Below are 26,333 nucleotides of genomic sequence, written 5' to 3'. Positions count from 1 at the left end.
TATTTGTTTTGAATGTTTTCATTTGATTTGCATAATCGTTTTTCTTTATTGGCCACATACACACTGCAGAGTTTTGGAAGTCACAACCACTTTTAAATATGAGTGAATTAATCTACTAAATTAGCTATTACACTGCATATATAAATAATAGGCTAGGCCAACATGCAGGAACTGTGATATCAAATTCATGAACTCTTATAAGTTAGGGTGACCATACGTCCTCTTTTCCCCGGACATGTCCTCTTTATGGACCTAAAAAAAATACGTCCAGCCAGGATTTCTTAATTGCTCAAAATGTCTGTGATTTGGCTGTTTTCTTAATCTCGCTCCCGCTGAATCTATGACCATTGCCGCCTGCTCCCACAACATGTGTTTCGCTTCCGAGATTTTCGTGTCCACTCCTTTAAACATTCTAATATTGTCTATAATTTAGCCGCATAAGGGAGCCGCTCTCAGGATGTGGATTATTTAAATCCCTGAATGAGCATTCGCGCTGTTCACTTTCACTTTCGCGATCACACGCACTCTGAGTAAAGGGAGCAAGATCAGATATTTGTCAATGAGTTCAGGATCTGTTGAACAGCAAATACTCCAGCACGGTCTTGTCAGTCATTTCTCCTTATTCTCGACCTGTGATCAGTCAAATCTGACTCCGGCAGCTCTTCTTGGATGCAGGGTTGCCAAGTCCGCATTTATTTCCACAGAATTTAGCTATTTTTAAACAGTTGATATGGGTTGATTTTCCCAAGATGGTTAAAGGTTTGAAATATTGCATGAATTACATTTGACTGAAATGCTTGTATTGAAAAATGTTGAATTCTTCTACCTATGATAAAACTTTCACATACTTCTACATTAACTGTTCCCTCCTGGTGGAATGACCTGCCCAACTCAATCCAAGCAGCTGAGTCCTTAATCATTTTCAAGAAACGGCTGAAAACACATCTCTTTCATTTGACCCTCTAACTCTAGCACTCTCTATTATAATGCTAATTCGAATTTTATCTGCTTGTTTTTTTATTAAAAAAAATTTGACCCTCTAACATTTGCACTCTCTATTCTATTTCTATTCTAACTAGTTTTATTTAAAATGAAAAAGCGCCTTTAACTCTAGCATTCTCTATTAAAGAATAAATAATGACCTTCTAACACAAGCGTTATCTATTCTTTTTTCTGTCCTATTTACTAGTTTTCTTTTTATTTAAATTTATGACCCTCTAACACTATCATTCCCTATTCTTTTTTCCTCCTGGTGGAATGACCTGCCCAACTCAATCCAAGCAGCTGAGTCCTTAATCACTTTCAAGAAACGGCTGAAAACACATCTCTTTCATTTGACCCTCTAACTCTAGTACTCTCTATTATAATGCTAATTCGAATTTTATCTGCTTGTTTTTTTTATTTAAAAAAATTTGACCCTCTAACATTTGCACTCTCTATTCTATTTCTATTCTAACTAGTTTTATTTAAAATGAAAAAGCGCCTTTAACTCTAGCATTCTCTATTAAAGAATAAATAATGACCTTCTAACACAAGCGTTATCTATTCTTTTTTCTGTCCTATTTACTAGTTTTCTTTTTATTTAAATTTATGACCCTCTAACACTATCATTCCCTATTCTTTTTTCTATTCTATCTACTTGTTTTCTTTTTATTTATTATAAAAACAAAAGCAAAAAAACACCCACACACAAAAAAACCTTGCTACCTTTACTTTTAAGCTTTTAAGTGAACCCCCCCATCACACTTGATGCAACAATGTAAAATACAGTGGAAAAAATCTGTGGGCATTAAAAAGCAAGTTTTGTCATTCATTTTAACAGATTGCACTAGTTAATCACATCTTTAAAGTGATGGAGCAACAAACACAGCGTGAACCGTGATGTCCGATTTGTGAACAAATGACTCAAATTATGAGTTGGTTTTGATGAGTCAGTCAAAAAGATTCACAAACTGATCTCAAACTCACTTGTGAGACTTAACTGTAATTGTGTTTTTATGTTTGCGCCATGTGTTTTTTTTTTTTTTTTTCTTGAAACGCTTTTAATTTAAAAGTGTTAGTGAATGTTTTGATACTACAACAGACTTATTTTCCTTTAAACATTTTGCGTAATAGTTTTTATTGGCCATGTACACACTGCAACTACTTTTAAATGTAAGAGCAAAGTAATCTTTATTAGTGCATTGCAAATAAAAATAATATAGGAGTCACTTCGAATTCACACTGCTATAAATAATTATTTTGCGTAATTTATCATTTTATCAGGTTTCATTAGTTGATCACATCTTTAAGACACAGCACAGAACAAAGCATGAACCATGATGTATGATTTGTGAACAAACGACTCTTATGAGTTGGTTTTGATGAATCAGAAAAAATATTCACAAAATGTTCGTGATTTAAATCAGATTGAATCATTCAAAGCTGTTACTGAGAACACAGCTGACTCCCTTACTGAACTGAGTCATTTTATTTTGTCTTATTCGAAATGAACACTGCAGTGTGAACGCGGCCAGTTGCTATCTACATTTTGTTGTATGTCAAATTTTAAATTTCCTTCTCCATCCAAGACTTTCACAGAATCAGTTCATCTTATGTTTGCATCACTTATCCTAACATTTATCTCCATTTTAACAACATTTTTAACTTCTGTTGCCTGTGTGTGTGTGTGTGTGTGTGTGTGTGTGTGTGTGTGAGTTGGTTTTGATGAATCAGAAAAAATATTCACAAAATGTTCGTGATTTAAATCAGATTGAATCATTCAAAGCTGTTACTGAGAACACAGCTGACTCCCTTACTGAACTGAGTCATTTTATTTTGTCTTATTCGAAATGAACACTGCAGTGTGAACGCGGCCAGTTGCTATCTACATTTTGTTGTATGTCAAATTTTACATTTCCTTCTCCATCCAAGACTTTCACAGAATCAGTTCATCTTATGTTTGCATCACTTATCCTAACATTTATCTCCATTTTAACAACATTTTTAACTTCTGTTGCCTGTGTGTGTGTGTGTGTGTGTGTGTGTGTGTGTGCTGCCGCCGTCAACAGGATAAAAAGAACCGTAATAAAGAGACATCGCAGCACAATGGCTTCTTTCTGGTAAATATGTTTGACTACATAATTTTCACTAACTCAGACTAACAGTAACTAATTGTCATGCTTGCTGATTCAGCTCTTATGTCAAGGCTGGCCTGTCTGCTTGTCTGTCTGGACAATCGAATCGCTAAATCATTATCAGTTCTTGCAGCAGCAGCATAACCGTGAGACATGTTCAATATGGAGCAGAGCCATAGATTCACTTCAGATAAACTGAGCTCTCTCTTAAGCTCTATACCAGTACAAGAGCTTTTATTTCAGAATTAATCATTTGTTGTATTTTATTAAGATGCAGAACTCATGTATTCAAAGTTCACTGGTGCAGAAAAAACCACTGATAAGATATATAATGATGCATAAATGTGTGAATCTCACAAATCCTGTCATATTTCAAACAAAATTAAAAAGAATATAAATTGCATAAAGAAAATTGTGAAATTTTTGTATAACCATAACGTTTTTGCATTTGCATTTTAATATATACAAATGTTAATGGTCCTAAAATCAGACTCCACTTTCTATCTAAAAATATTTTATATATTTCTAGTTATATATTTAATATTTTATATATTTCATATATTTTTTTATTTTGGAGTCAAATATGACCTGGAAATGTTTTTGAGATTAACCTTAATATTACTTTCGTTCTTGGTGTAGCCTATACTTTTGCATTCTCTCTTATTGAGCAAATGAATGTCACATTGTCACACGCAACTATTGTACACCCATCATGCATGTAATAAAAGCCGTCATGACATGGTGTCTGATTCTCATGTAACATATTGTCTGTAATATTGCTTTTCTCATGCTAATAAGAGGTTTGTTGTCATCCTGGTGGTGTGAGAAGGTATAATATTCTCCCACAGAGAATAATAAAGCACACACCATGTAATGTTTTAAACAGAACCTCAGCAGCAGTGCATGCTGGGAGATCACACTGATATGACATCTACCTTATGTCTATCAAGTGAACCCTGTGGTGGACTGCACACTGTTTGATTATGCTTATTCAAAACTGTCAATAATGCTTTAAAAAAAGAACCATTTGGCATCATGAGTCGAATGTATCTGAGGTTAACCAGTGAAGTGAAGTGAAGTTGACTTTTCCTCATGGTAAAAGATTTATGGTTTAATAATTCAGTCATAAAGAAGTCAGTCAATAATCATGTTTCACATACAAGTAATAACTATCATGAAACAGCTAGTCATGTCAAGTGAATCAATAACCAGGATTATCTTCTAGAGTTCTGGAAAACACAGTTCATTGCTATTGGAAATAGTTAAGAGTCAAGACTCCATGACTTCTTTGTTTACATTTTACGCTTGCAAAACATGCTGTTCTTGAATAATTTTTACTAAATGAGCTTTGAGTGTGTAATAACCTTTTAATTTCTCTTCAAAGCTGCATTAAAGTCAACATGAAATTATATTCACAACCCATTTTACCTAACACTGGTTATTTAAAGAGAAAAATTAAAGAAGTCAGTCAATAATCATGTTTCACATAAACAACCCAACTATCATGAAACAGCTAGTCATGTCAAGTGAATCAATAACCAGGATTATCTTCTAGAGTTCTGGAAAACACAGTTCATTGCTATTGGAAATAGTTAAGAGTCAAGACTCCATGACTTCTTTGTTTACATTTTACGCTTGCAAAACATGCTGTTCTTGAATAATTTTTACTAAATGAGCTTTGAGTGTGTAATAACCTTTTAATTTCTCTTCAAAGCTGCATTAAAGTCAACATGAAATTATATTCACAACCCATTTTACCTAACACTGGTTATTTAAAGAGAAAAATATAGAGTGGGACTATGTATATAAAAATTGATTTATAAACTGAAAATTGCTTGTTGCACGTCAGAGTTTTCCCTCTTGAAACACTGATTGTGACCATTGGTTGAACAGCCTTGATGATTTTTAATTATTTTAGCTAAAAAGGAAATTAATTTCTGAGACTATGTAATTTATTAATTTTAATGAAAGGTTAATTTTTTGTGTGTGAAATAATATGCACCATGTCTTTTACATCGAGCCCAGTGTTATGAGTGTTAAATAGTGAGGGAGTGATATGAAACAGCTGGGTGCAATCAGTGAAAACAGGTGTGTGCAATTCGTGCTGAGTGCAATCAGTGCAATGCATGATGGGAAATGTAGTCCGGGGTGATGTGCAACAGTGTGTAGTGCGAGAGTCAATGAAATGGAAAGTTCATGGACCGGATTCGTGACAGTTATGGAAGTAGTAGGGTGAGTTTTGATTTTATGTTGACTTTAGCTTACCATTTTCTGTTCTTTTATGCTGTGATCCATTTTATGATTATGTAAACTCTTTTCTGTTCCAAAGAGTTTTCTAATGATGTAAAATATTTAAAGTGGACCTAAAAATTATTTGGACACCTAAGTAACACATAAAAATGTCTGAATATCATTAGATATAAAATTTCAAACAAGTGTCGTTTTTTGGAAAGAAATATACTTTACAAGCAAGCATTTTACAAAACGTTGTTTTTAGGCTCTAAAAAAATAGTTTACCCAAAAATGAAAATTTGCAGAAAAATGTACTCACCCTCAGGTCAACCAATATGTGGAGTTTGTTTCTTCATCGAAGAGATTTGCCATTGCATCACTTGCTCACCAATGGTTTCTTGAATGGGTGCCATCAGAATGAGAGTCCAAATATCTGATAAAAACATCACAATAATCCACAAGTAATCCACATGACTCCAGTCCATCAATTAACATCTTGTGCAGTCAAAAGCTGTGTGTTTGTAAGAAACAAATCTATCATAATTTTTTTCAAAAACATTGCTGGACATTGTTGTTATTTGAAATCAACCTAAACAAACACACCCCTCTCTTCATTGCTCCGCCTCCAAAACACCCTACCATCCTAACCGCCCTGCTCCGAGTCAGTTTTGAATCCTGATCGCCGGTATGCGAGATGAATGGTACTAACAATGACACTAAACACCACATTCTCTAGCAGTCGTCAGCACACCTCTTGAGTTCAGGGGTTTACCTGCACAAATCTCACTAGCTGGCCTCCATTACACACGGAATGCAAGAGTGGATGCCTAAAAAGTGGATACCTTTATCATAGCAGACGCTCAACAAAATAATGCTTCACAAAAAATAAAGCGCATATGATGAACAAATGACAAGGAAGCAAAAAAATGAGCATACAGTACACATTAGTAAATACAAACAAGAGTTTGTTGTTAGTCGCCAACAGCACAGCTCCAGACAATCAATTACACTTAAAACTAGTGTTACTCATGTATGGAGCGGAATTTCCAGTGATATTCTTCAAATCTCCCTCTTGCTTGTTTTCTCTCCTCCACCTCATATGGCCCCTAATGCTGATTGATGTTTGTTGTTATGTCAGTCCAAGTAACTTCCAAACAGCATTTTTGAAAAATCGCTTATTGCACCTTTAAGGTGTTTTAACTGTTACCTCTGGGCAAAATATGAGTTCATAATCCATAGTAACGATTCCTCCAGTGAAAAAGCCCATCTCATATCAAAATCCACCAAAATATTTGTTTAGAAATGTTTTTGGTTTTGGCTTGTATACTGTGCCTTATCTGTGCATATTTCTCTCCTGATTCAGACGAGAGGACTTTTTCCACTGGAGAAAATAATATTATGGATAGAGGACTCAATTGTAGTTAAAAAACATCTTGACCATGTATTTAAACACATAACTTTTCACTTCACAAGACATTAACTGATGGACTGTAGTCATGTGGATTGCTTGTGGATTATTCTGATGTTTTAATCAGCTGTTTGGACTCTCATTCTGACAGCACCCATTCACTGCAGAGGATCCATTGATGAACAAGTGATGAAACGCAAAATTTCTCCAAATCTGTTCCCATGAAGAAACAAACTGATCTACACCTTGGATGAACTGATGAGTAAATGATATTCAGCAAATTTCCATTTTTGGGTAAACTGTTTATTTAAAGCTGCAGTCCGTAACTTTTTGGTTAAAAATGATCCGAAATCAATATTTGAGCAAGTACATAACCAGCCAGTGTTCAAAACTATCACCTTACTTTAGCCCGATTCACAATGGTTAGCTTATAATAATGTTTTGTACGGGTAGGTTTTCGCGGGAAATTCGAGCATGGCACTGCGTCATTACGTCACGTCTGTAAACATAAAGAAGCTGTCCCGGCTACTAGGCTATCACATGTGAGGATCCTGCAGGTGACCAATTGTTTATAGCCTTTTCTCACAGCAGCCAGAATAATTAAATGGATAATTTTGATGGCGGATTGTAATCCAGAAAGGATTATGTGTTTATGAAACACATGTGAATGAAATTAAATTATATTCCAGTTATAAATGTGCTTCTGATAACAGATAGCCTGGGATTACAAAGATTTGTATTTTAAAGAAAACCAGTTCGAGGGGAGCATAATTTGCTTTTTGAGTTAAAATAATTTCTTATTTCTATAGAATTTCTTAATATGAAGATTATGACAATTAGATTAGACTGTGCAGAAATTGAAATCTACACTCTAATACACACTATACTCATAGTCACCAATGCTGATGTTGTTAACATTAATCATTTGAAAATAAAGTATAACAATAATAATAATTTGAACAGTTTGATGTGATATGAGCTAACCGATCTTTAGATTTAGTCACCTTTGGTAGCGAGATTTATGTTAATGCTTTTTCCTCAGTTGGTCAGAACAAACATGGCAGACTTGTTACTTACTTGTTCAGATGACAATATATGGTGAAAATTCTTATTTGGTTCAAAATTCCAAGACGTAGGCTAGAATCTGTGATTGTGAAGTACAGTAAATGTCCATACCGGTGCGGTGACTGACTGCCACACATACTCTTCAGAACATTAGATTCATCCGCGCTGGAGCCGCGCCGACTCACAACCCACGCAAACTAGATAATTCCACACACAGCTGCAATTCCAGATTTTCAAACAGAGATGGCGACAAAGAGGCAAAACATACAGACTGCAGCTTTAAGTGTTAAAATCAAGTGTTTGCTTTTGGTTAGTGGATCATTTTGATGGTTAATGTCATTCTCTACCAGTGATTCCTTAGATTGGACATCTGTGTGATCTACATGAAAGTATAACCAAAAATATATATATATAAAATACCAAAACACGAGCTGAACACACTGACACTTCAAACATGAAGAAGAAAATATTGACATTACTGAAGAGAAAAGATCCTACTGCATTTAACACATGTAGATCCAGATACTTGATTTGATATGACTTTAATACATTTTTAAATGTCCAAATATTTTTGGGGTCACAACGTTTTGCTGCTCACCAGCTGAAAGTGTTTGTTCTGTAATGTCAATAATGCTTTGATATCAAACAGGAGAGCAGTCAGTGACCTGAAAGACTAAGTTACTGTTTAGGAACATAACAGAACATTGCTTTAGCCAAAACCAAAAATAATTGTAGTGCATGCTTCCATAAATATCACAGTCAATACAATCACAAACTCCCCTTTGAAAAATTGGCAAATCTTGGCAGAATCTCCTAGACAAACTACACCAGAAAATGTCATTCATTCTTCTTCCATGAGAACTATTAGGTCTGATCGGTGTTGTGTTTGGAGTCTGATAGATTCTGACAAATACTCCATCTCCGTCTGATGCCCTTGAGTCAGATGTTGCAGTGGTTGTTCAAGCCTGACAACCTTTTCACCTGAAAGACCCCTTTGGACTGTGAGCTTTTGTTTTACAGTGTTTAAACCAACCTTCTCTGCTCTTTCTCTCCTTCTCTACAGAATGACTACAGGAAGTTGTCTATGCAGTGTAAAGACTTTGTGGTTGGCGTTTTGGATCTGTGCAGGGACACGGAGGAGGTGGTGGCCATCTTGAATGGAGATATATCCGCTGAACTCGAGGAAGGCCAGCATCATCGCTGCCTGCTCAGTCGAGTCAAACTGGCCATTAAATACGAGGTTAAGAAGGCAAGTGTCCATCTAATGATGCCAATGCAGAGATTACATTGCACTTTCAAGGGTGTTTAGACGTTTTTTTACAGGAAAAAAAAAATGATGATTAATAATTTATATTGTATTTACACTACAAGTCAAAAGTTTGGAAGAAATAAAGGTGCTGTATGTAGGATTGAGTGGTTGAGTGGTTGAACTATGTATTGCAATCCAAATTCCAAATATTGGAGAGGGTTTTTTTCGCCTGGCCCCTCCTCCTCAGACTTGACGCACACGCAGGTTGCCAGATTGACGACACCAACAGGAAGGAGCACACCTTCCTTGACAGCTTCCATGACTGAAATGAAATACGCTGTGTTTTCCGCGAACTGGCAACCTGGGGTGCCGAAATACAGTTGGGTAAACTGGCAGTGGGTGGGTTACACAGACCAAAACAGAGACAGACAGACATTCCGACACGGAACGTGCATTTTCAAAGGAGAATAACTGACTGTAGCATTGTTTTTCAGATAAACAAGTATGTTAACTTAGCATGTTTCTTACATATTTGCAAACACATTATGGTATTTTTACGCTTTAGTAGAGTCAAAAACTTACATACAGCACCTTTAAGATATTTTTTTGTTTTTGAAAAAAGTACTCACCAAGGTATTTATTTAATCAAAAATACAGTAACTACAGTAAATATTATTATAATTTTTAATTGGAAAAAATAAATTAACACTTTATTCAGCCAATAAATTGATCAAACGTGATAGTAAAGCCATCCATAATGTTACGAAACAATTTCAAATAAATGGTAAATATAGACTATTTCAAATAAATGCTATTCTTTTTAACTTTCTATTCATCAAGCAATCTTGAAAAATGTATCATGATTTACTCAAAAATATGAAGCAGCAAAAACTGTTTGACATAACTATAAGAACTATTACTAATAATTAAGTACTAATAATAATGAATAATTAATGAGCGGCAAATCAGCATATTAGAATGATTTCTGAAGGATCATGTGACTCTGAAAACTGGAGTAATGACTGCTGAAAATTCAGCATTAGCATCACAGGAATAAATTAAAAATATATTAAAATAGAAAATTATTCTAATGGAAATGATATATATTATTTAAAATTGTAATGAAATTTCACATTATATAAGTCCAAAATTCCAAACTTTTGACCAGTAGTGTATTTTTAGTTATTTTTGTATTTATTCTGCTGCAGTAAGTTTATCAGTGCATAAAAAATTAGGTTTTAGATTATTTATTTTACAGGAAAACAAGAAAACAATACTGATTATCAATATAATTTCTGACAGAAATGGGCGTGAATAATTAATGGTGTATTTATTTTGCTACAGGATGTGCGTTCAGAGTTAACTGATGCATAGAAAAACGCTCAAAGCAAATATAATGATGCATAAATTGAAGAATCTCATGCTTTCAACAACACAGCTTACTTCTCATACTGACAACAGTGTGCATTGCTGGAGATTGTTGACCTCAATATGTAGTTATAAAATGACCTTGTAATCAACCTATCTGCTAAAACATTATTTAGGAATGACGAGGATTGTCATTTGTTAAAGCTGCTTTGATTTACATTGTCTGAGATATTTGGGTGAAGGATGTCTTGGATTTTAACTAGAAAATGACAAAAAGCAGAGAGAAGTAGATAAAGAGGGCTGCAATTAATCACGTGTATTTTATTGTGAAAGTGTGAATAATCCTCTATGCTGACTTAGTTTTGTTTAATCACCGGACACACACGTCGTCCACTTCTCTCAAACCCACAAACACACTGTCAAGGACGCAATCCGATGAAGCGTTAATCAGGCTAACAGCTCCAGCATTGCGCAGCCTTAACACAGCCACCCTGACATAAAGTATAATTTAAAGATGAGATTTCAAGAGCCCTAAATGCTCCCAGGAGGATGTGGAGTGTGAGGCTCTAGGTTGCCTTAGGAAATGAGTTTAGAGTCAACCGTCCACATTACGATGATTAATTTGAAAGTTGCTGTGTGTTTTTTCATGCCTGAGAAGTGGAGCCTGTTAGATTAAAAGTCATGCAGTGGGCTATTGTTTACTTTTCAACGATGGCTGGTTGTATTGTCACTTCAAACAAGAAATATTTGTTTGGTTCAAGTGTATTGCAATCATTACATTCTTCAAAGGTTTTGAAGAATAGAAAACAAGTGGTTAACTATTCAAGTGGACTGCATGTTGACCATAATTAGTATTGAGTCGCAAGAATGATGCTGAATTCAAACAAATATACTGCTACATTACTCTTAATGTTTATCGGTCATTCCACGAAATCTGTGCCTTTTCCACTTGGAAAAATTAAAAAAATAAATCAACATTTTTTAAAAATGCATGAAATGAAAACACCTTAAAATGACAAGAAATTGTATTGTGCCATCTCAGGCTATGTAATTTATTGTTTTATGACTATTTTTCTACCTCATGTTTTGGTATTTTTGTCAATCCTGTTACCAACACAAGCATTACTATAGTTTAATTAGAAGTATGTGACAGTTTTCACATACACGTATATGAGCAGCATTTTAGTTCCTCTTTTCACTGGGATTGTTTCAAATTTTGGATTTTTTGTCAAATGTTTTTATATTTGCCATTCAGATGACCAAGAACATCCTAATTTTGGAGGGTGACCACATGCCAATTAAGAAAAACATGTATTTTTTTACAAGAGAGTCAAAAAAAGTGCTTTGTCCAAAATAAAATATAGTTAAAGTTACAATGGAAAAACCTGGAAGGCTGTATCAAATATCATTATTTTTACTATTTTTATTAAATTAATGACAGTAACAGTATTGACGTCATAGTCACAGGACTGACCAGAGTGACAGGGATGACAGGACATTGTTCAGCATGCTGCGCATTAGATTGTTTTGCACTTACTTAGCATAGTTGTATGACAATAGTAAACAGTAAATTTTTCAGTTTAAGTCAGTTCATTGTTGAATTAGCACATTACATAATGTTTTAAGAGTATTGTAATGAGATAATGCTCCTATCTGTTTGTCTGTGTCCCCTCACAGAATACTGATCTGGTTCAATTATTAGGTAGGGAAGATGATCAGATCTTGATCTTTCTGTGATCATCTTAAACCTGAAAACATTGCATCTGAATTTCTTGAACATTGCAAGACTGGGGTGAAGGTCTGCAGTCACCTTGCTGCTCTTGTTTGTAATTTAATTTACAAAGATTCATTATTGACAATGAGTTATTGAAAAAAAAAAAGAGTTTTATTGAGACTGATCATCCTATCCTGGTCATTAACAACAACAGTAAGAGTAACAATACCAACTAAAATGTAATTCAAACTCATATGCCACTGAATGGTATAGGCATTAGCTTAAAATTACACCCAGGGTGACCTTTAAAAATGTTTGGATTTTTATACAGACAAACCTTAAAAATAGGGTGACACCTAAACTATGCAATCCCTCTTACCCAAAACCTGTTACCCTGAAAGGTAAAGGTAAAAGGTAAAAGGTTTGACAATTTCAAACAAATTTGCTAGCTAATATTGAAGTTCACAAAAGCACATGTTGTACTTGTAGATGTTGATTATATTAAATGTAATAAATAATTGTTTAAATTTACATTTTAAAAATGGTAACAGTATTGACACTGCATGATGCCCCCCCGCCACCCCCTCCTCAGCCAAGCATCATCTCATAAATCATCAAAAATAGAACATTGTAGAACTGAGAGAGAAACATGCTTGTGTTTCAAGTGTAGAAATCCTGGTTGAGAGATCATGTAGCCTCATAGAAGTGATGTCACTTGAATGTACATTATTTTACAAGGGTTTTTTGATGAGTGTAATAGGGCTGACATGAAATCAGGGGACACCAATAAAAGGTTAAACTTTTATAGAAAAAAAGGCATACTCGTGCTAAAAACATTGCTTAACAATGAGACTATATTTAAAATAATATGCAAATGCAATTTTTATATAATTTTGCCTTCATATTGCATATTAAAAGTCCTGCTGAAAAAGAAAAATCATAGTGAAGGACAGGCCAAAAACCTTACCCTTATCAGCATAAATGCTATTTAAATTATTTAAAATAATATTTAATTGACTTTTTTTCCATTTAACATTGATGAAAGAATACGTAGTATCGTTATGTTTTTAAATTGCAAATTTATCCGTTGTTATATTAAATCTATGTTTGATTATTTCTTAGGGATGCAAAAGGCACCAATTTCGTGGAATTACCCTTTTGCCACATCTATAAATGGCAGAAATAGTATTTTATATTGTGAATTCGGCTTGAAACTAGCTGATTATTCAATAAGACACTAATATGACAGACATATTAGGTGACTAATCACACAAGCAAATCTGCAATTGAATTTAAGCAAAGCAGTAGGCAGTAGGCCTGTTGCAGTTATTAAATAAGGGCCTGATTGTGTTTATTTGCAATAACTACAAGGATTTTACACTTTGCACATTTTGCCTCTTTTTATTCTCATTTTATTTTTTTTCTTTCTGCCGTGTTGGGTTATAAAAACAACAGTGTGAAACAAAAAGATACATATTTGATATTTATTATATTTGTTTATAAAACCCTAAATAGAAAACATGCATTTTATTTGTTTCAAATACATTTGAAACATTTTATTTTTATATTGATTTTGTTATATACTGTATATATATATATATAGAGAGAGAGAGAGAGAGAGAGAGAGAGAGAGAGAGAGATTGCTAAAACAGATCAAATTTGTATTTATTTTCCTAAATCATGTTTTTTTTATTGTGCATTCCAATTCCAAGTAATATCAATCAATCTGCAGTTGGGTTGTCTTTGTCTTTGGTTGAGGGAAGTTGTGGCCTAATGGTTAGAGAGTCGGACTCATAACCCAAAGGTTGTGGGTTCATTCTATATATATATATATATAGAGAGAGAGAGAGAGAGAGAGAGAGAGAGAGTTCAGATTTGCTAAAACAGATCAAATTTGTATTTATTTTCCTAAATCATGTTTTTTTTATTGTGCATTCCAATTCCAAGTAATATCAATCAATCTGCAGTTGGGTTGTCTTTGTCTTTGGTTGAGGGAAGTTGTGGCCTAATGGTTAGAGAGTCGGACTCATAACCCAAAGGTTGTGGGTTCGAGTCTCGTACCGGCAGGAATTGTAGGTGGGGGGAGTGAATGTACAGCGCTCTCTCCCACCTTCAATGCCACAACTGAGGTGCCCTTGAGCAACTGCTCCCCGGGCGCCGCAGCATAAATGGCTGCCCACTGCTCCGGGTGTGTGTTCACGGTTTGTGTGTGTTCACTGCTGTGTGTGTGCACTTTGGATGGGTAAATGCAGAGCACTAATTCTGAGTATGGGTCACCATACTTGGCCACATGTCACGTCACTTGTCACTTGTCTTGATTAAGTAATAAAAACTCAAACAAATACAGGTAACTTACGAAATTAAAGTTCATTGAAAGTATGCGTATATACAGGTATATGTTTATTTATATACAGTATATATATATAGGTGGGGGGAGTGAATGTACAGCGCTCTCTCCCACCTTCAATGCCACAACTGAGGTGCCCTTGAGCAACTGCTTTTATATATATTAAAAATTCGTTTTTTAGCAAAAGCAAATAACTCCAAGTCATTTTTTGGTTTCAGGTCGTTTCAGAGTTAAACAAAAACACTTGTTTAATCTTTGTAATCTCCTCAGCTGACAATGTAAAGCTTTTGTTGTTGTGATCATAGACTGTATGGTTGTGATTACACGCAAAACAGGGCGCTTTTCCCTCACCACCGTAACGTGCTGCTTTAGCAAGGTTCCCTGAAAATGTTTTGGCTTTTATTTTCCTTTTATGCACCCAAGAAGATATCAAAGGTTCATCAAGTTCATCAAAATTATCCATCCTCTATCACTTTTTGACAGCTTTGACGAAACTCCTCTCAGCTAGCTTGTCTTTTCGAAGTGACCTGAATATAGCGCACTGATTCATTAAAATTGACTTATCGGCTTCTGTTCATAAACAACAAGGGCACTTGTTGGCTTCTGCTGTAAAACATGAACGTGATGCATTCAAAGTGGAAATGGCAAAAGTGGCAGTCCGAGACGCACCAGTCTTGCGCGAGGAGATTGCTGTCCTCCTGGCAAAGTATGCAATCGAGCCGGTCCCTCTAGCCGAGATGAGGCAGGAGTTTTACAGCCCCTACTTCATCATACCCAAGAAAGGCGGGGTAAATCCTACGGCCAATCCTGGATCAGCGAGTCTTGAATAGGGCCCTTCACATGCTCCCGTTCAAGATGCTGACGCAGAAGCGCATTATCAGATGCATCCAACCCCAGGATTGATTTGCAGCGGCCGACCTGAAGACCACTTACTTTCATGTCTCGATTCTCCCACGACACAGACCGTTCCTACAGTTTGTTCGAGGGTCGGGCATGACAGTACAGGGTCCTACCCTTCGGGCTTTCCATGTCCCCCCGTGTCTTTTTATGAAAGTTGCGAAGGGCACCCTTGCCCAGTTATGAGAATGGGCATCAGGATCCTCAACTATCCCGACGACTGGCTCATTATGGCCCGGTCATGAGAGCAGTTGTGCGATCACAGGGACCTGGTGCTCCGGCACCTCAGCCAGTTGGGGCTTCAGGTCAACTGGGAAAAGAGCAAAATCTGAAGACGCGGCTGAAGTCGCTTCGCGCCATCCACATCCACAGCTCAATCGTGTGGCCGACGCGCTCTCCCGACAGCTTACATTCCCTGGAGAATGTCGACTCCATCCCGAGATGATCCGGCTGATCTGGAGTCAATTCAGGGAAGCCCAGGTAGACCTGTTTGCTTCCCACGGGTCCTCCCACTTCCAGCTGTATTACTCCCTGACCGAGGCCCCCGTCGGCACGGACGCACTGACACACAGCTGGCCTCGGGCTCCACGCAAGTAAGCGTTTCCCCCAGTGAGCCTTCTTGCACAGACACTGTGTAAGGTCAGGGAGCACGAGGAACAGGTCCTGCTGGTTGCGCCGTACTGGCCCACCTGGACCTGGTTTCTGGAACTCATGCTCCTCGCAACATCCCCTCCCTGGCACATCCCTCTGAGGAAGGACCTCCTTTCTCAGGGGCTTGGCACCATGTGGTACCCGCATCCAGATCTGTGGAACCTGTGGCTTCTGGACGGGATGCGGCGGAGTTGAGTGTGTCTGCTACAAGCAGTGGTGGACACCATCACTCAGGCAAGAGCTCCCTCGACTAGACAAGCCTGTAAGGGAAACCGGTCAATTTAGCTCAAAGGGAATCATTTAAGATTTTAAAGGGAATTTGGACAGAATCACTGTTTTACGGCTGATCACTGAGACGGCCAGCGATTCATTGAACGAGCCGTATAACATCAATTCTGCAATGGATATTAATATCCAAAATATAGTGAAAACACTATTAATTAGCACAGTAACAAGATCGACAGTTTAAGACATTAACTTGTAAGCACAAAACACAAGATACTCCTCTTTTCAATATGAATAAGACTTTATTGGATAAATCTAAGACATATAAACTAATCTAACACATAAACACACGCATTCACACATTCACACAAGTTGCAGGAAGAGAGAAAGTGAGGAAAGAGAATGAGTTTAAGAGAATGGACATGTGAAATCCCAAGTTTACAGCAATATGTGCAATTGCATAGATCTGAACAACCATCAATCATTTAATTAACCCTCGCATTGAGTTCCTCAATGAGGTTAAAATTTTTATTACATTTTTATTCAGCTAGAATCTGGAGGTACTTGCGTTGCATTGCCAGTACGGGGGTTCCCTTTGTTGTGGTCCTTGCAGAACAGGGGGTTTCCCGTGGTCGCTGATTGGCTGGCAGTTCAGTCTTGGGAAGCCAGTGTTTGGGCGTTGGCTGACGACGCGGAGCTGTGGTCTGGTTAAAGTTTTAGACGGCACTCGAGGTTGGACTCGGAGATGCGGCGTTAGGCAAAACTTAACTCGAAACACGAAACTCTCAACGGAAAATAAAATAAACTAAAGTAAAGAAATAGAAGTAAAGTTTGACGAGACGATGGTTACGCCTGGCATCTCTTTTGACCATTAATCTTAATTACTTGCCCCCAAAATTGACAATATCCTTGGAATTGTCAATAAGTGTTATTTTGTTTAAATGCTGTGAGCTACTCAAAGCTGCTAGTTGGTTCAGGCTTGTGGCGCCAGGATCTGATTTACGAACATCCTGTGTTTTGGGCCTCTGTGGAATTCGGCTCCTCATGTTTCAACTGTTCTTTATCAAATCTTAAATTGTCTGATTCAGTCTGATACCCTACAAGCCTATGCACTGAAGTGGAGTCTGTTCGCAAACTAGTGTTCTTCTCGCCGAGAAGACCCCCGAAGATGCACGATTGGAGTAGTGTTTTCTTTCCTGCAAGAAAGGTTGGAGCGTAGGCTGTCACCCTCCACCTTGAAAATGTAAGTCCACATCACAATGCAGTGGACGACCGGTCTCTGGGAAAGCACGATCTCAATGTCAGGTTCCTGAGGGGTGCCAGAAGGTTAAATTCTTCTAGGCCACTCCTGGTGCCCTCCTGCGAGCACCTTTTTCCTCCTCCAGTAAGTTCCCCGGACAGCGAACCCTGGTCGAGTATCCTCCTGCACCCCCGGCAGTCAGACTGGGCTGAGCAGTCTGACACCAGGCCCAGTATTGGTGTTAGCTTTCCCGGATCTCCGGTCAGCCCCTGTACTGGGCTAGGTGTCCATATGACTTGATTCCCTGCATGCAATCCCATATGTGTATTCTTCCACGTTAAAGTTCCCTTCTCGTGAGCCTGTGTCTTCCCTTTGACAGATCATTCTGTCAGTCTCTGGTGGCAGTCGTTCCATCCCTACTCTCAGGTAGGACCTGCCTCAGAGACCCATTCCATATGTAGTACTGCCCTAGGCCTGGGTCAGTCTATATCAGTGTCTCCACATGATACCTCCCTGCGGGTAGGATGTGGCCTCTGTAGCGCCCTTCTCTGGAAGGCTCGCTTCCCCACTGTTACTGCCGAGCTGTAACAACAAATAGGAAAGACTTCAAGAAAATCTTTCACTGAAGGTCGAAATCCCTTCTGTTAAGAAATTTCTGTGGTGAAAGGAACAGCGGCTTGGCTATCACCAGCAGCGTTATACTCCCCTCTGGTCCCTGCGGGTACCAAGGGCAGCTAATTTGCGCTGTGGCGCTGGGAAGGTTACGACCTATGCGTGGCATTTGTCTGATACGCGGCTGCTTGTCAACATTTGCGATGCCATAAGGTTGTGACGGGGTTCAGGTTGTGGCACTTTCCATGGACCCCTAATGTCGAGTCACGACATAACTCGTAGTGACCGTCAGATAGGGAACGTCTTGGGTACGTACATAACCCTCGTTCCCTGATGGAGGGAACGGAGACGTTATGTCCCCATGCCACAACCTCGAACCATCGCTGGTGGCCAGGGACAAGTTCTCGGCTCCTCAGTGTAAAACCTGAAGAGTGGATGCACCTGTTGCCTATTTATACCCGTATGCATGGGGAGTGGCTCAGGTATGAAAAGTCCACTAGCCAAATTTCATTGGCGTTTTCTCTTAAAGTTAGAGATGATTGGGGCTCCCAAGTGAATCCCCTAATGTTGAGTCACGACATAACGTCTCCATTCCCTCCATCAGGGAACGAGGGTTACGTACGTAACCGAGACGATATATATATATATATATATATATATATATATATACACACACACACACACAACAGTTCTTTCTACTCCTCGAATCTGATTGGCTGCTAATAGTGCGATATTCTAGTGATAAAAGAACTCCAATCGTTTCAGCATTTGTATCATTGTGCTTGTGGTATTTCTCACAACGAGTGTCATGCTGGACGCCAAAATCCACTATAATTTTATAAATAATACAGTTTTTGTGTCACGGAATGTAGTTTTAAGAGTTTTTTTAGAAACATTTTTGAAGACATTCTCAAAAAAAATAAATGCGCATGAATAATCTTAGACAGTAGTTGGTTTCTGAGATTGTGCAGCGGAAAAATAGATTTCTGTCTAGATAAGGACAGAAATGAAGTGATGTACTAGACAAAAGTGATGTACTTTTGTACAGAAGCTGTTCCTCAAGGACGTAATGGGCCTCTCTGGTGCAATGAGTCATGATTGTGTTGTGAGTTAGTTGGCGTTACCAGCAGACAGATATAAACCTGTGCACCCTGATCAGATTGGAGCATCGCCAGGTTGTTGAGGAAGGTGCCATTTTTGTGTGAGTATAACCTGAGATGACAAGACAACACCTCGAGAACCTTTTCAAGGGTCTTTCACTGCCATTTGGATTCCCTCCAAGCACCATTTACTTATCAGCAGAAACACCAAGCCCCAACGGCTGCTCTCGACAAAACCAATGGATCTCACGCACACCAGGAGACAGTGAATAATCTCAGACCATCTACCAAAATCAAAACTATGCTACATGACCTTGCTGTGACATTATTCAGGAAACAGCAGCAGCAGTTATACCAGCTGGGCTGATAAAATGTTTAAAAATGTCAGTACTTATTTATTATAAATTATTATTTAGGTAATGTTTGAATATTACCTTTAATATAGATTGCATGTATTTTATTTGAGTTGTTTTAGTGATTAGTGGTTGCTTGACCATTGCTTCAACTATAAAGCAGAAGACAGTAGTTTCATTATTCTGCTCAATTCAGCTCAAGATTTGTTCAACAAACAAGGCCTGAAAATAAGGGCAAAATTTTCAGAAACTATATTTTTACAGATATATTAATTAAAATGTATTATTTCATTAGAAATATTTTATATTTTTATTTTAATAAAAATAAATATTAAAAACACTATTATTTATTCATTTTAATTGTTTATCTTTTACATAATGTTTGAATATTACATCTAATAAATCTGTATTTGAATATTATATTTAATAATATTTGTAAGTTTAAACATGGTTGCTAGGGTGTTTTGGTTGGTTATTAGGGTCGTTTGGGTGGTTGTTGCGGTGTCATGTTTGGTTGCAAGGTAGCTGTTAATTAAAAGTGTCTAATTTATTTATTTTTATAATACTATTTACAAATATTAAATATTTAGATTTTATATTTGATTCATGGAGTATGGTTACTTGTTTTGGATTGTTGCGGTCTAGTTATGAGTCATCCCTCCTTTAAGCTCTGCTCTAGGTTTAATATCCATTCACCTATTAGATTTATTATTCCTTCTTGCTTTCATAAATCTTCTTGAATGTGTTGTGGTAGCTGTGGCAGGGCAGAGGGAGTCCAAACTCAGACGTTCAGACTTTAGCGAGCAGCAGCTGTCTCTGAAGGAGAGTGACAGAGATGTGTTTGACGCTGATAGTTGTGTTGTAATGAGCCGGTTTGTCCCTGCCGGCCGCTCGCAGAGGATCAGATGGTGCTCGCTGTGGCTCTAGGGCAGCTCTTTGCTAATGACAGGCACGGGCCGCAGATCCTGCGCTCATGATGATCGTTGGGATGGCAGGCACAGTTTAGTGGATTACAATAATGTCTGTGATGCTTCTCCGGGGATTTAAACTATTTAGAGTGCCAGCATTTAGTGCGATGCTGTCTGTTTGGATGAGCCATAATATACCTGCTAGAACAAATTATTGCATTGTTAATTTATAAGCTGACATGTTTATGGATTCTTCAACTTATTTATATCCTAATATAACATTCTGATAATATATTATAATATAAAAGATGCAGTCATATTATATTAGAATATTTTATATATTATTATTAAATTAATATATACTTTTATTAACATAAATAATATTCTATATAATATTTTAATATATAATGTGTATTGATGTGTTTTCATATATATATATAGATGCAAAAGCCTCTAAATGCCATCTGAAATTTTCGAATTTTCGTGAGCATTTTTATCAGGCTCCTATATTTATGTTCAGTTATTTCACTTTAATTGCATAGAAAAGGACCTGGCTCCTATATTTATGTTCAGTTATTTCACTTTAATGGCATAGAAAAGGACCTATACATTGCCATTAAAGTAAAATTACTGAACCTAAACATAGGAGCCTGATAAAAATGCAAATTTTAGAAGACATTTTCAGATGACACTTAGAGGCTTTTGCATCTGAACTCTTCATTCATATATATATATATATATATATATATATATATATATATATATTATAATGGTAGAACATTACATATAATATCATCTAATATATCTATATTATATGTAATATTTTATATAATAATGCATATATGTATATACATTTATTATTTATATTTTAATTATATTGCATACAGTATCTATGTATTATAATATCTCTATAATAATATTTGATAATGTAAATAAAATATTTTAAATATGGTCAGATATTATATATAACATTTAATGTATTAATATTAAACTTTTTATATGATCTATATTCATCTATTATAGTTATATATGAATAGTTTAACATATATAATAGTAAACATAATATTTTAATATATGATGTATATGTATTATTTTTTAAAGTATAATATAATAACATTTTAATATTTTATTTTTTATGGTAGAACATTACATGTAATTCAAATATAATATATACTAATGCAGACATACACACATTATTTTTATTATATTACACACAGTTTATCTATATTCAAATATGATGTAATATTTTCAATATTATTTTAATGTAAATATAATATTTTAAATATGTTCATATATTATATATAATGATGTTAAATATATTAATAATGAACTTTCTATATGATCTGTATTCATCTAATATATTTGAATATTATATGCAATTGTATGTGAATATTATATGTACATTGTAGTGTTACAGTTTTGTAAGTGTGCAGATAATACATGAATATAGTATATTAAATATGGGTTAAATAAAACAAAAAGCACTAAAATTGGATGTCCCTGTTCTAAGATATTTAATTCTCTTTTCTCAGTAATCTAATTGTGGTCTGTTATTCATAGCTGTTCTCTCGTCCTGAGTTCACATTCTTTCATATAATTATGTGGATGTATTTTCAAGTCATTTATTCTGAGCCTCGTAATTTATGGCAGGAAGGGGTTTATAGGACAGGCGTGAAATTAACACCTGTTATTCTCTCAGGACTCAAATTAATTAACCTACTACCTTAATAGAGAACGGCAGGCACGCGGGAGGTGGCATCTGTGTGTACGTGGCCCACAAAAAACGTGTTGGATTCTCTGACACTGGCACTGAAAGGAGAGGGTTTTCGTGAACTTTGGGTGTGTGTGTGTGTGTGTGTGTACGTGGCCCACAAAACACGTGTCGGATTCTCTGACACCGGTGTGGAATGGAGAGGGTTTTTGTGAACTTTGGTAGCAAAACGTCTCATTAACACTCTTACAGGTAAAAATGAAAAATGAAAAAAAAAACTGCGCCATTTTACTGCCTTCAACCACACATTCTCTCTTCAAAGATATTTCCATGTCAGCAAACCTGATGCATGGCCGCTTAGAACTTCCGTACTTGACAGTTAGCTAGTTGAAATAAAATAATATGTTTATTATTATTATTATTATTGCAAAAAAACAACTAAAGTGTTTAGTAGGACAGTGATTAAAATGAAAAATGTTTTCTTAAAAATGCATATAATTTCAAACGTTCTCAAATGGTCTTAGATATAGTTAATCTTCTTACATTAACAGGGTTATTATAGTAAGCTAAATCTAAGACCATTTGACACCATTTGATTTGAAGTTATATGCATTTCTTTTTTATTATTTGGCCGAATGCACAGCTACTTTTGAATGGTCATCTATGGTGAAGGATCTGCTGAATGTTTAAGAGCAGGACTGGACAGCAGAACTGCTTTCACTGCCTCTCTTTGTTATCTTTCCTGTCCAGTTCATTGGTCAGTGATTCCACATAACATAATAATGAGCAGAACTAATTTCTGCACCATTCAGCACAGATGAGTTACGTGTGCGCTGGGATGTCTCCGTGGTTTGTTGCTATGGAGACGTCTTGAGCAAACTTTGCAAGATGCCATCCTCGCACGCAAAGTTATATCTTTAAGCAAAGCTATATTGCAGTGTTTATGGTCATACCAGACATTATTTGTAGTGTTAAACAGCGATTTTTAACTAGTTTGCATCAAATCAAAAAGGTACACATTTGTACTTATAGAGTCCATTTTGGTACCTTATAGGTACATATTAGTACCTACTTTTGAAAAAGTACTGCCACAGTGACAACTTTTGTACCTTTTTTTTCTGCGAGTGTAGAGGGGAAAAACCCTTACGTTCACCAAGGCTGCATTTATTTAATCAAAATTTTTACAATTCAAAATAACAATTTCCATTTGAATATATGTTCAAATGTAATTTATTTCTGTGATGCAAAGCTGAATTTTTTGCATCATTACTCCAGGCTTCAGTGTCACATGATCCTACAGATTTCATTCTGATATGCTGATTTGCTGCTAATTTTTTATGATTATCAATGTTGAAAACAGTTGTGTTTTGTGGAAACTATTTTATGTTTTCAGGATACTTTTATGAATAGAAAATTCATAAGAAAAGCATTTATTTAAAATGGATATTTTTTTGTAGCATTACTGTATATTTGTCATTATGCATTTACTGACACTTGATCAAATTAATGGGGCCTTGCTGAATAGAATTATTATGAATACAGTAAAACTTTATTTCAAGCCTTTATACATAATGAATTATAAATTTCATATATATATATTTTTTAATGTATTACTTAGGCCCTGTAATGCACCTTACAATGCATAGTATGAGCTCATGAGTTATTGTAAACACAGATACACAGTACATTATAATATGTATCCATTAATTGCTACACCTTTAGAAAGTATAATGCTTTAAAACACAAACAACCAATTTCCGATGTAACAAGGAATCTACAAATATTAAAATGCATTTTAGCTTTAGTTATAATTATACATGAAAATATATAATGCTTTACCATGTACGTTATAAATGAATATGCAATATACATAAAGGCTTCAAGTAAGGTGCTACCAAATGCCTACAGTTATATCATGAATCTGTCTCTGTTTCTGCAGTTTGTGGCTCATCCGAACTGTCAGCAGCAGTTGTTGACGATCTGGTATGAGAATCTGTCTGGTCTTCAGGAGCAAACCATTGCAGTGAAATGTCTGGTGGTTTTGGTGGTGGCACTGGGACTCCCTCTGCTAGCTGTGGGGTATTGGTTTGCCCCATGCAGTAAAGTAAGACACATTAAAAAGCTGTCAAAAACATGCCTGGGTCCTGCAGTACCATTTTAGAAACACTTGTTATTTATTAGTATAGTCTATTTAGTATTTATTTATCTATTTAGTATTAGTATTTTCTCTGCAGATCATGTCAACTTTGTGAAGTCCCTTTTGTTGCTATGATGGTTATTATTGTTAACTAAAACTAAAATTATAAATAAAAACATAAAATATCAAATAAAATGGTAAACATAAAATGCTACTTGAAATAATTTTTTTTTAAATAGTTATTTTAATACATCAGGTTAAACTAAATGAAAAAAATAAATAGTTCCTTGGTTTTAGTTTTAGTTAACTATAATAACCCTGGCAGTAAGGTGACACATCTGCAATGTATAAATTACAAAAAGTCTTATTGTGTCAGAATACACAGTAGGGCTGTCAAAAAAAATTTGAATTTCGAATATTCATCGAATTAAAAAAAAAATCCACATTCGAATGCAAAAACGTTAATTGTTTAAGCAACTTTATTATTTATATATGTTTTATAAACATTATTTTAAACATTATGCAAAGATAGTCGTGTTATTTTATTACGCTTTGAAGAAACGTGCATAATATTTTGCTCGATGCGCCCTCTTGTGGCTTTAGGAGAGAAGCCAAAATCTTTTTCCCCCTAACTGAAATTATGCCTTTTAAATTCGAATTTAGTTTTTCAGTCATTTTGAAAACCCTAATACACAGCTACTTTTGAATGCTGCTACAATAGTCTCTCTTTATTTTTCTCATCTCCTGTCCAGTTAATTTTTCACAAAACAATTAAAAACATTAATGTAAACTGAAATAAAATAAATGTTCACAGAAATAAAATACAAAATAAAAAAATTATTTCAGCTATAGTTGCCAAGGAAACATTTTCATATTAATTTAGTTTAACTTGATGCACTAAATAAAACTTAAATAAGAATGAATAAAAATTATAGAGACATGCAGTATATAAAACAAAAAACTACTAAAAATGACGAAAGCGCACAACAAATTGACTAAAACTTTAAAGGGATAGTTCACCCAAAATGAAAATTCTGTCATTAATTACTCACCCTCATGTCGTTCCAAACCCGTAAGACCTCCGTTCATCTTTGGAACACAAATTAAGATGTTTTTGATGAAATGTGAGAGCTCTCTGACCAGCAATGCAACTGTAATGTTCCCAGGTCCAGAAACGTAGCAAGGACATCGGTAAAATAATAAAAGAAAAGAAAAGCGCAAAGAAAACTAAAATAATATAATTTAATTTACAATTCTTCTCCCCGAGTTACATCTTCCACCATTTTAGAGAGTATCACAATGCATACGCACGCTTTCCCCCAAGCATAAACAACACTGATTACGCAGATTACGTTCATGCCCGCGCTTTCTCCCCCGAAAAATAATATAATTTAATTTACAATTCTTCTCCCCGAGTTACATCTTCCGCCATTTTAGAGAGTATCACAATGCATACGCACGCTTTCCCCCAAGCATAAACAACACTGATTACGCAGATTACGTTCATGCCCGCGCTTTCTCCCCCGAACGTAAACAACGCTGATTACGTCGATTACGTTCTTTGGTAATCTCCAAAATGGCGGAAGACGTAACTCGGGGGAGAAGAATAGTTGAATAAATTGTTATTTTTGTTTTCTTTGCACTCAAAAAGTATTCTCGTAGCTTCGCAAAACTGATGTCACATGGACTGTTTTACAGATGTCCTTGCTACGTTTCTGGACCTGGGAACGTTACAGTTGTGTTGCTGTCTATGCAGGGTCTGAGAGCTTTCACATTTCATCAAAAATATCTTAATTTGTGTTCCGAAGATGAACGAAGGACTTAAAGGGATCCCCGGGTATTAAGACATGTATAGCTTAATATAACGTAAATTATGTCCCTTATTTAAATATATAGTAGAAACCCCATGAAAGATGTATGTTATTTAAAAAAACCGACATGGTTTTTGGACTATGGGGGGGGCGCCATTATTTTATGTGCACAGTACATTCTGCGTCGAT

General features: G+C 35.9%; 1 protein-coding gene across 1 annotated transcript in view; it reads left to right on the top strand.

Annotated features, from left to right (window-relative positions):
* The window catches only part of LOC107571245 (short transient receptor potential channel 3-like), a 56,701-nt gene that overhangs the window by 9,499 nt on the left and 20,869 nt on the right, over window positions 1–26,333 (top strand). The window contains exons 3-7 of the mRNA XM_016257562.1: window positions 3,051–3,101; window positions 3,175–3,262; window positions 5,446–5,459; window positions 8,885–9,070; window positions 24,136–24,275. Coding sequence (XP_016113048.1) covers window positions 3,051–3,101; window positions 3,175–3,262; window positions 5,446–5,459; window positions 8,885–9,070; window positions 24,136–24,275 — 479 coding nt within the window. The remainder of the gene's footprint in view (window positions 1–3,050; window positions 3,102–3,174; window positions 3,263–5,445; window positions 5,460–8,884; window positions 9,071–24,135; window positions 24,276–26,333) is intronic.

This window comes from Sinocyclocheilus grahami, unplaced genomic scaffold (assembly GCF_001515645.1).
Source record: "Sinocyclocheilus grahami isolate Dianchi unplaced genomic scaffold, SAMN03320097.WGS_v1.1 scaffold1570.1, whole genome shotgun sequence".
Lineage (NCBI taxonomy): Eukaryota > Metazoa > Chordata > Actinopteri > Cypriniformes > Cyprinidae > Sinocyclocheilus > Sinocyclocheilus grahami.
The sequence above is the reverse complement of the archived record's forward strand: the minus strand, read 5'-3'. Positions and strand labels throughout refer to the sequence as shown.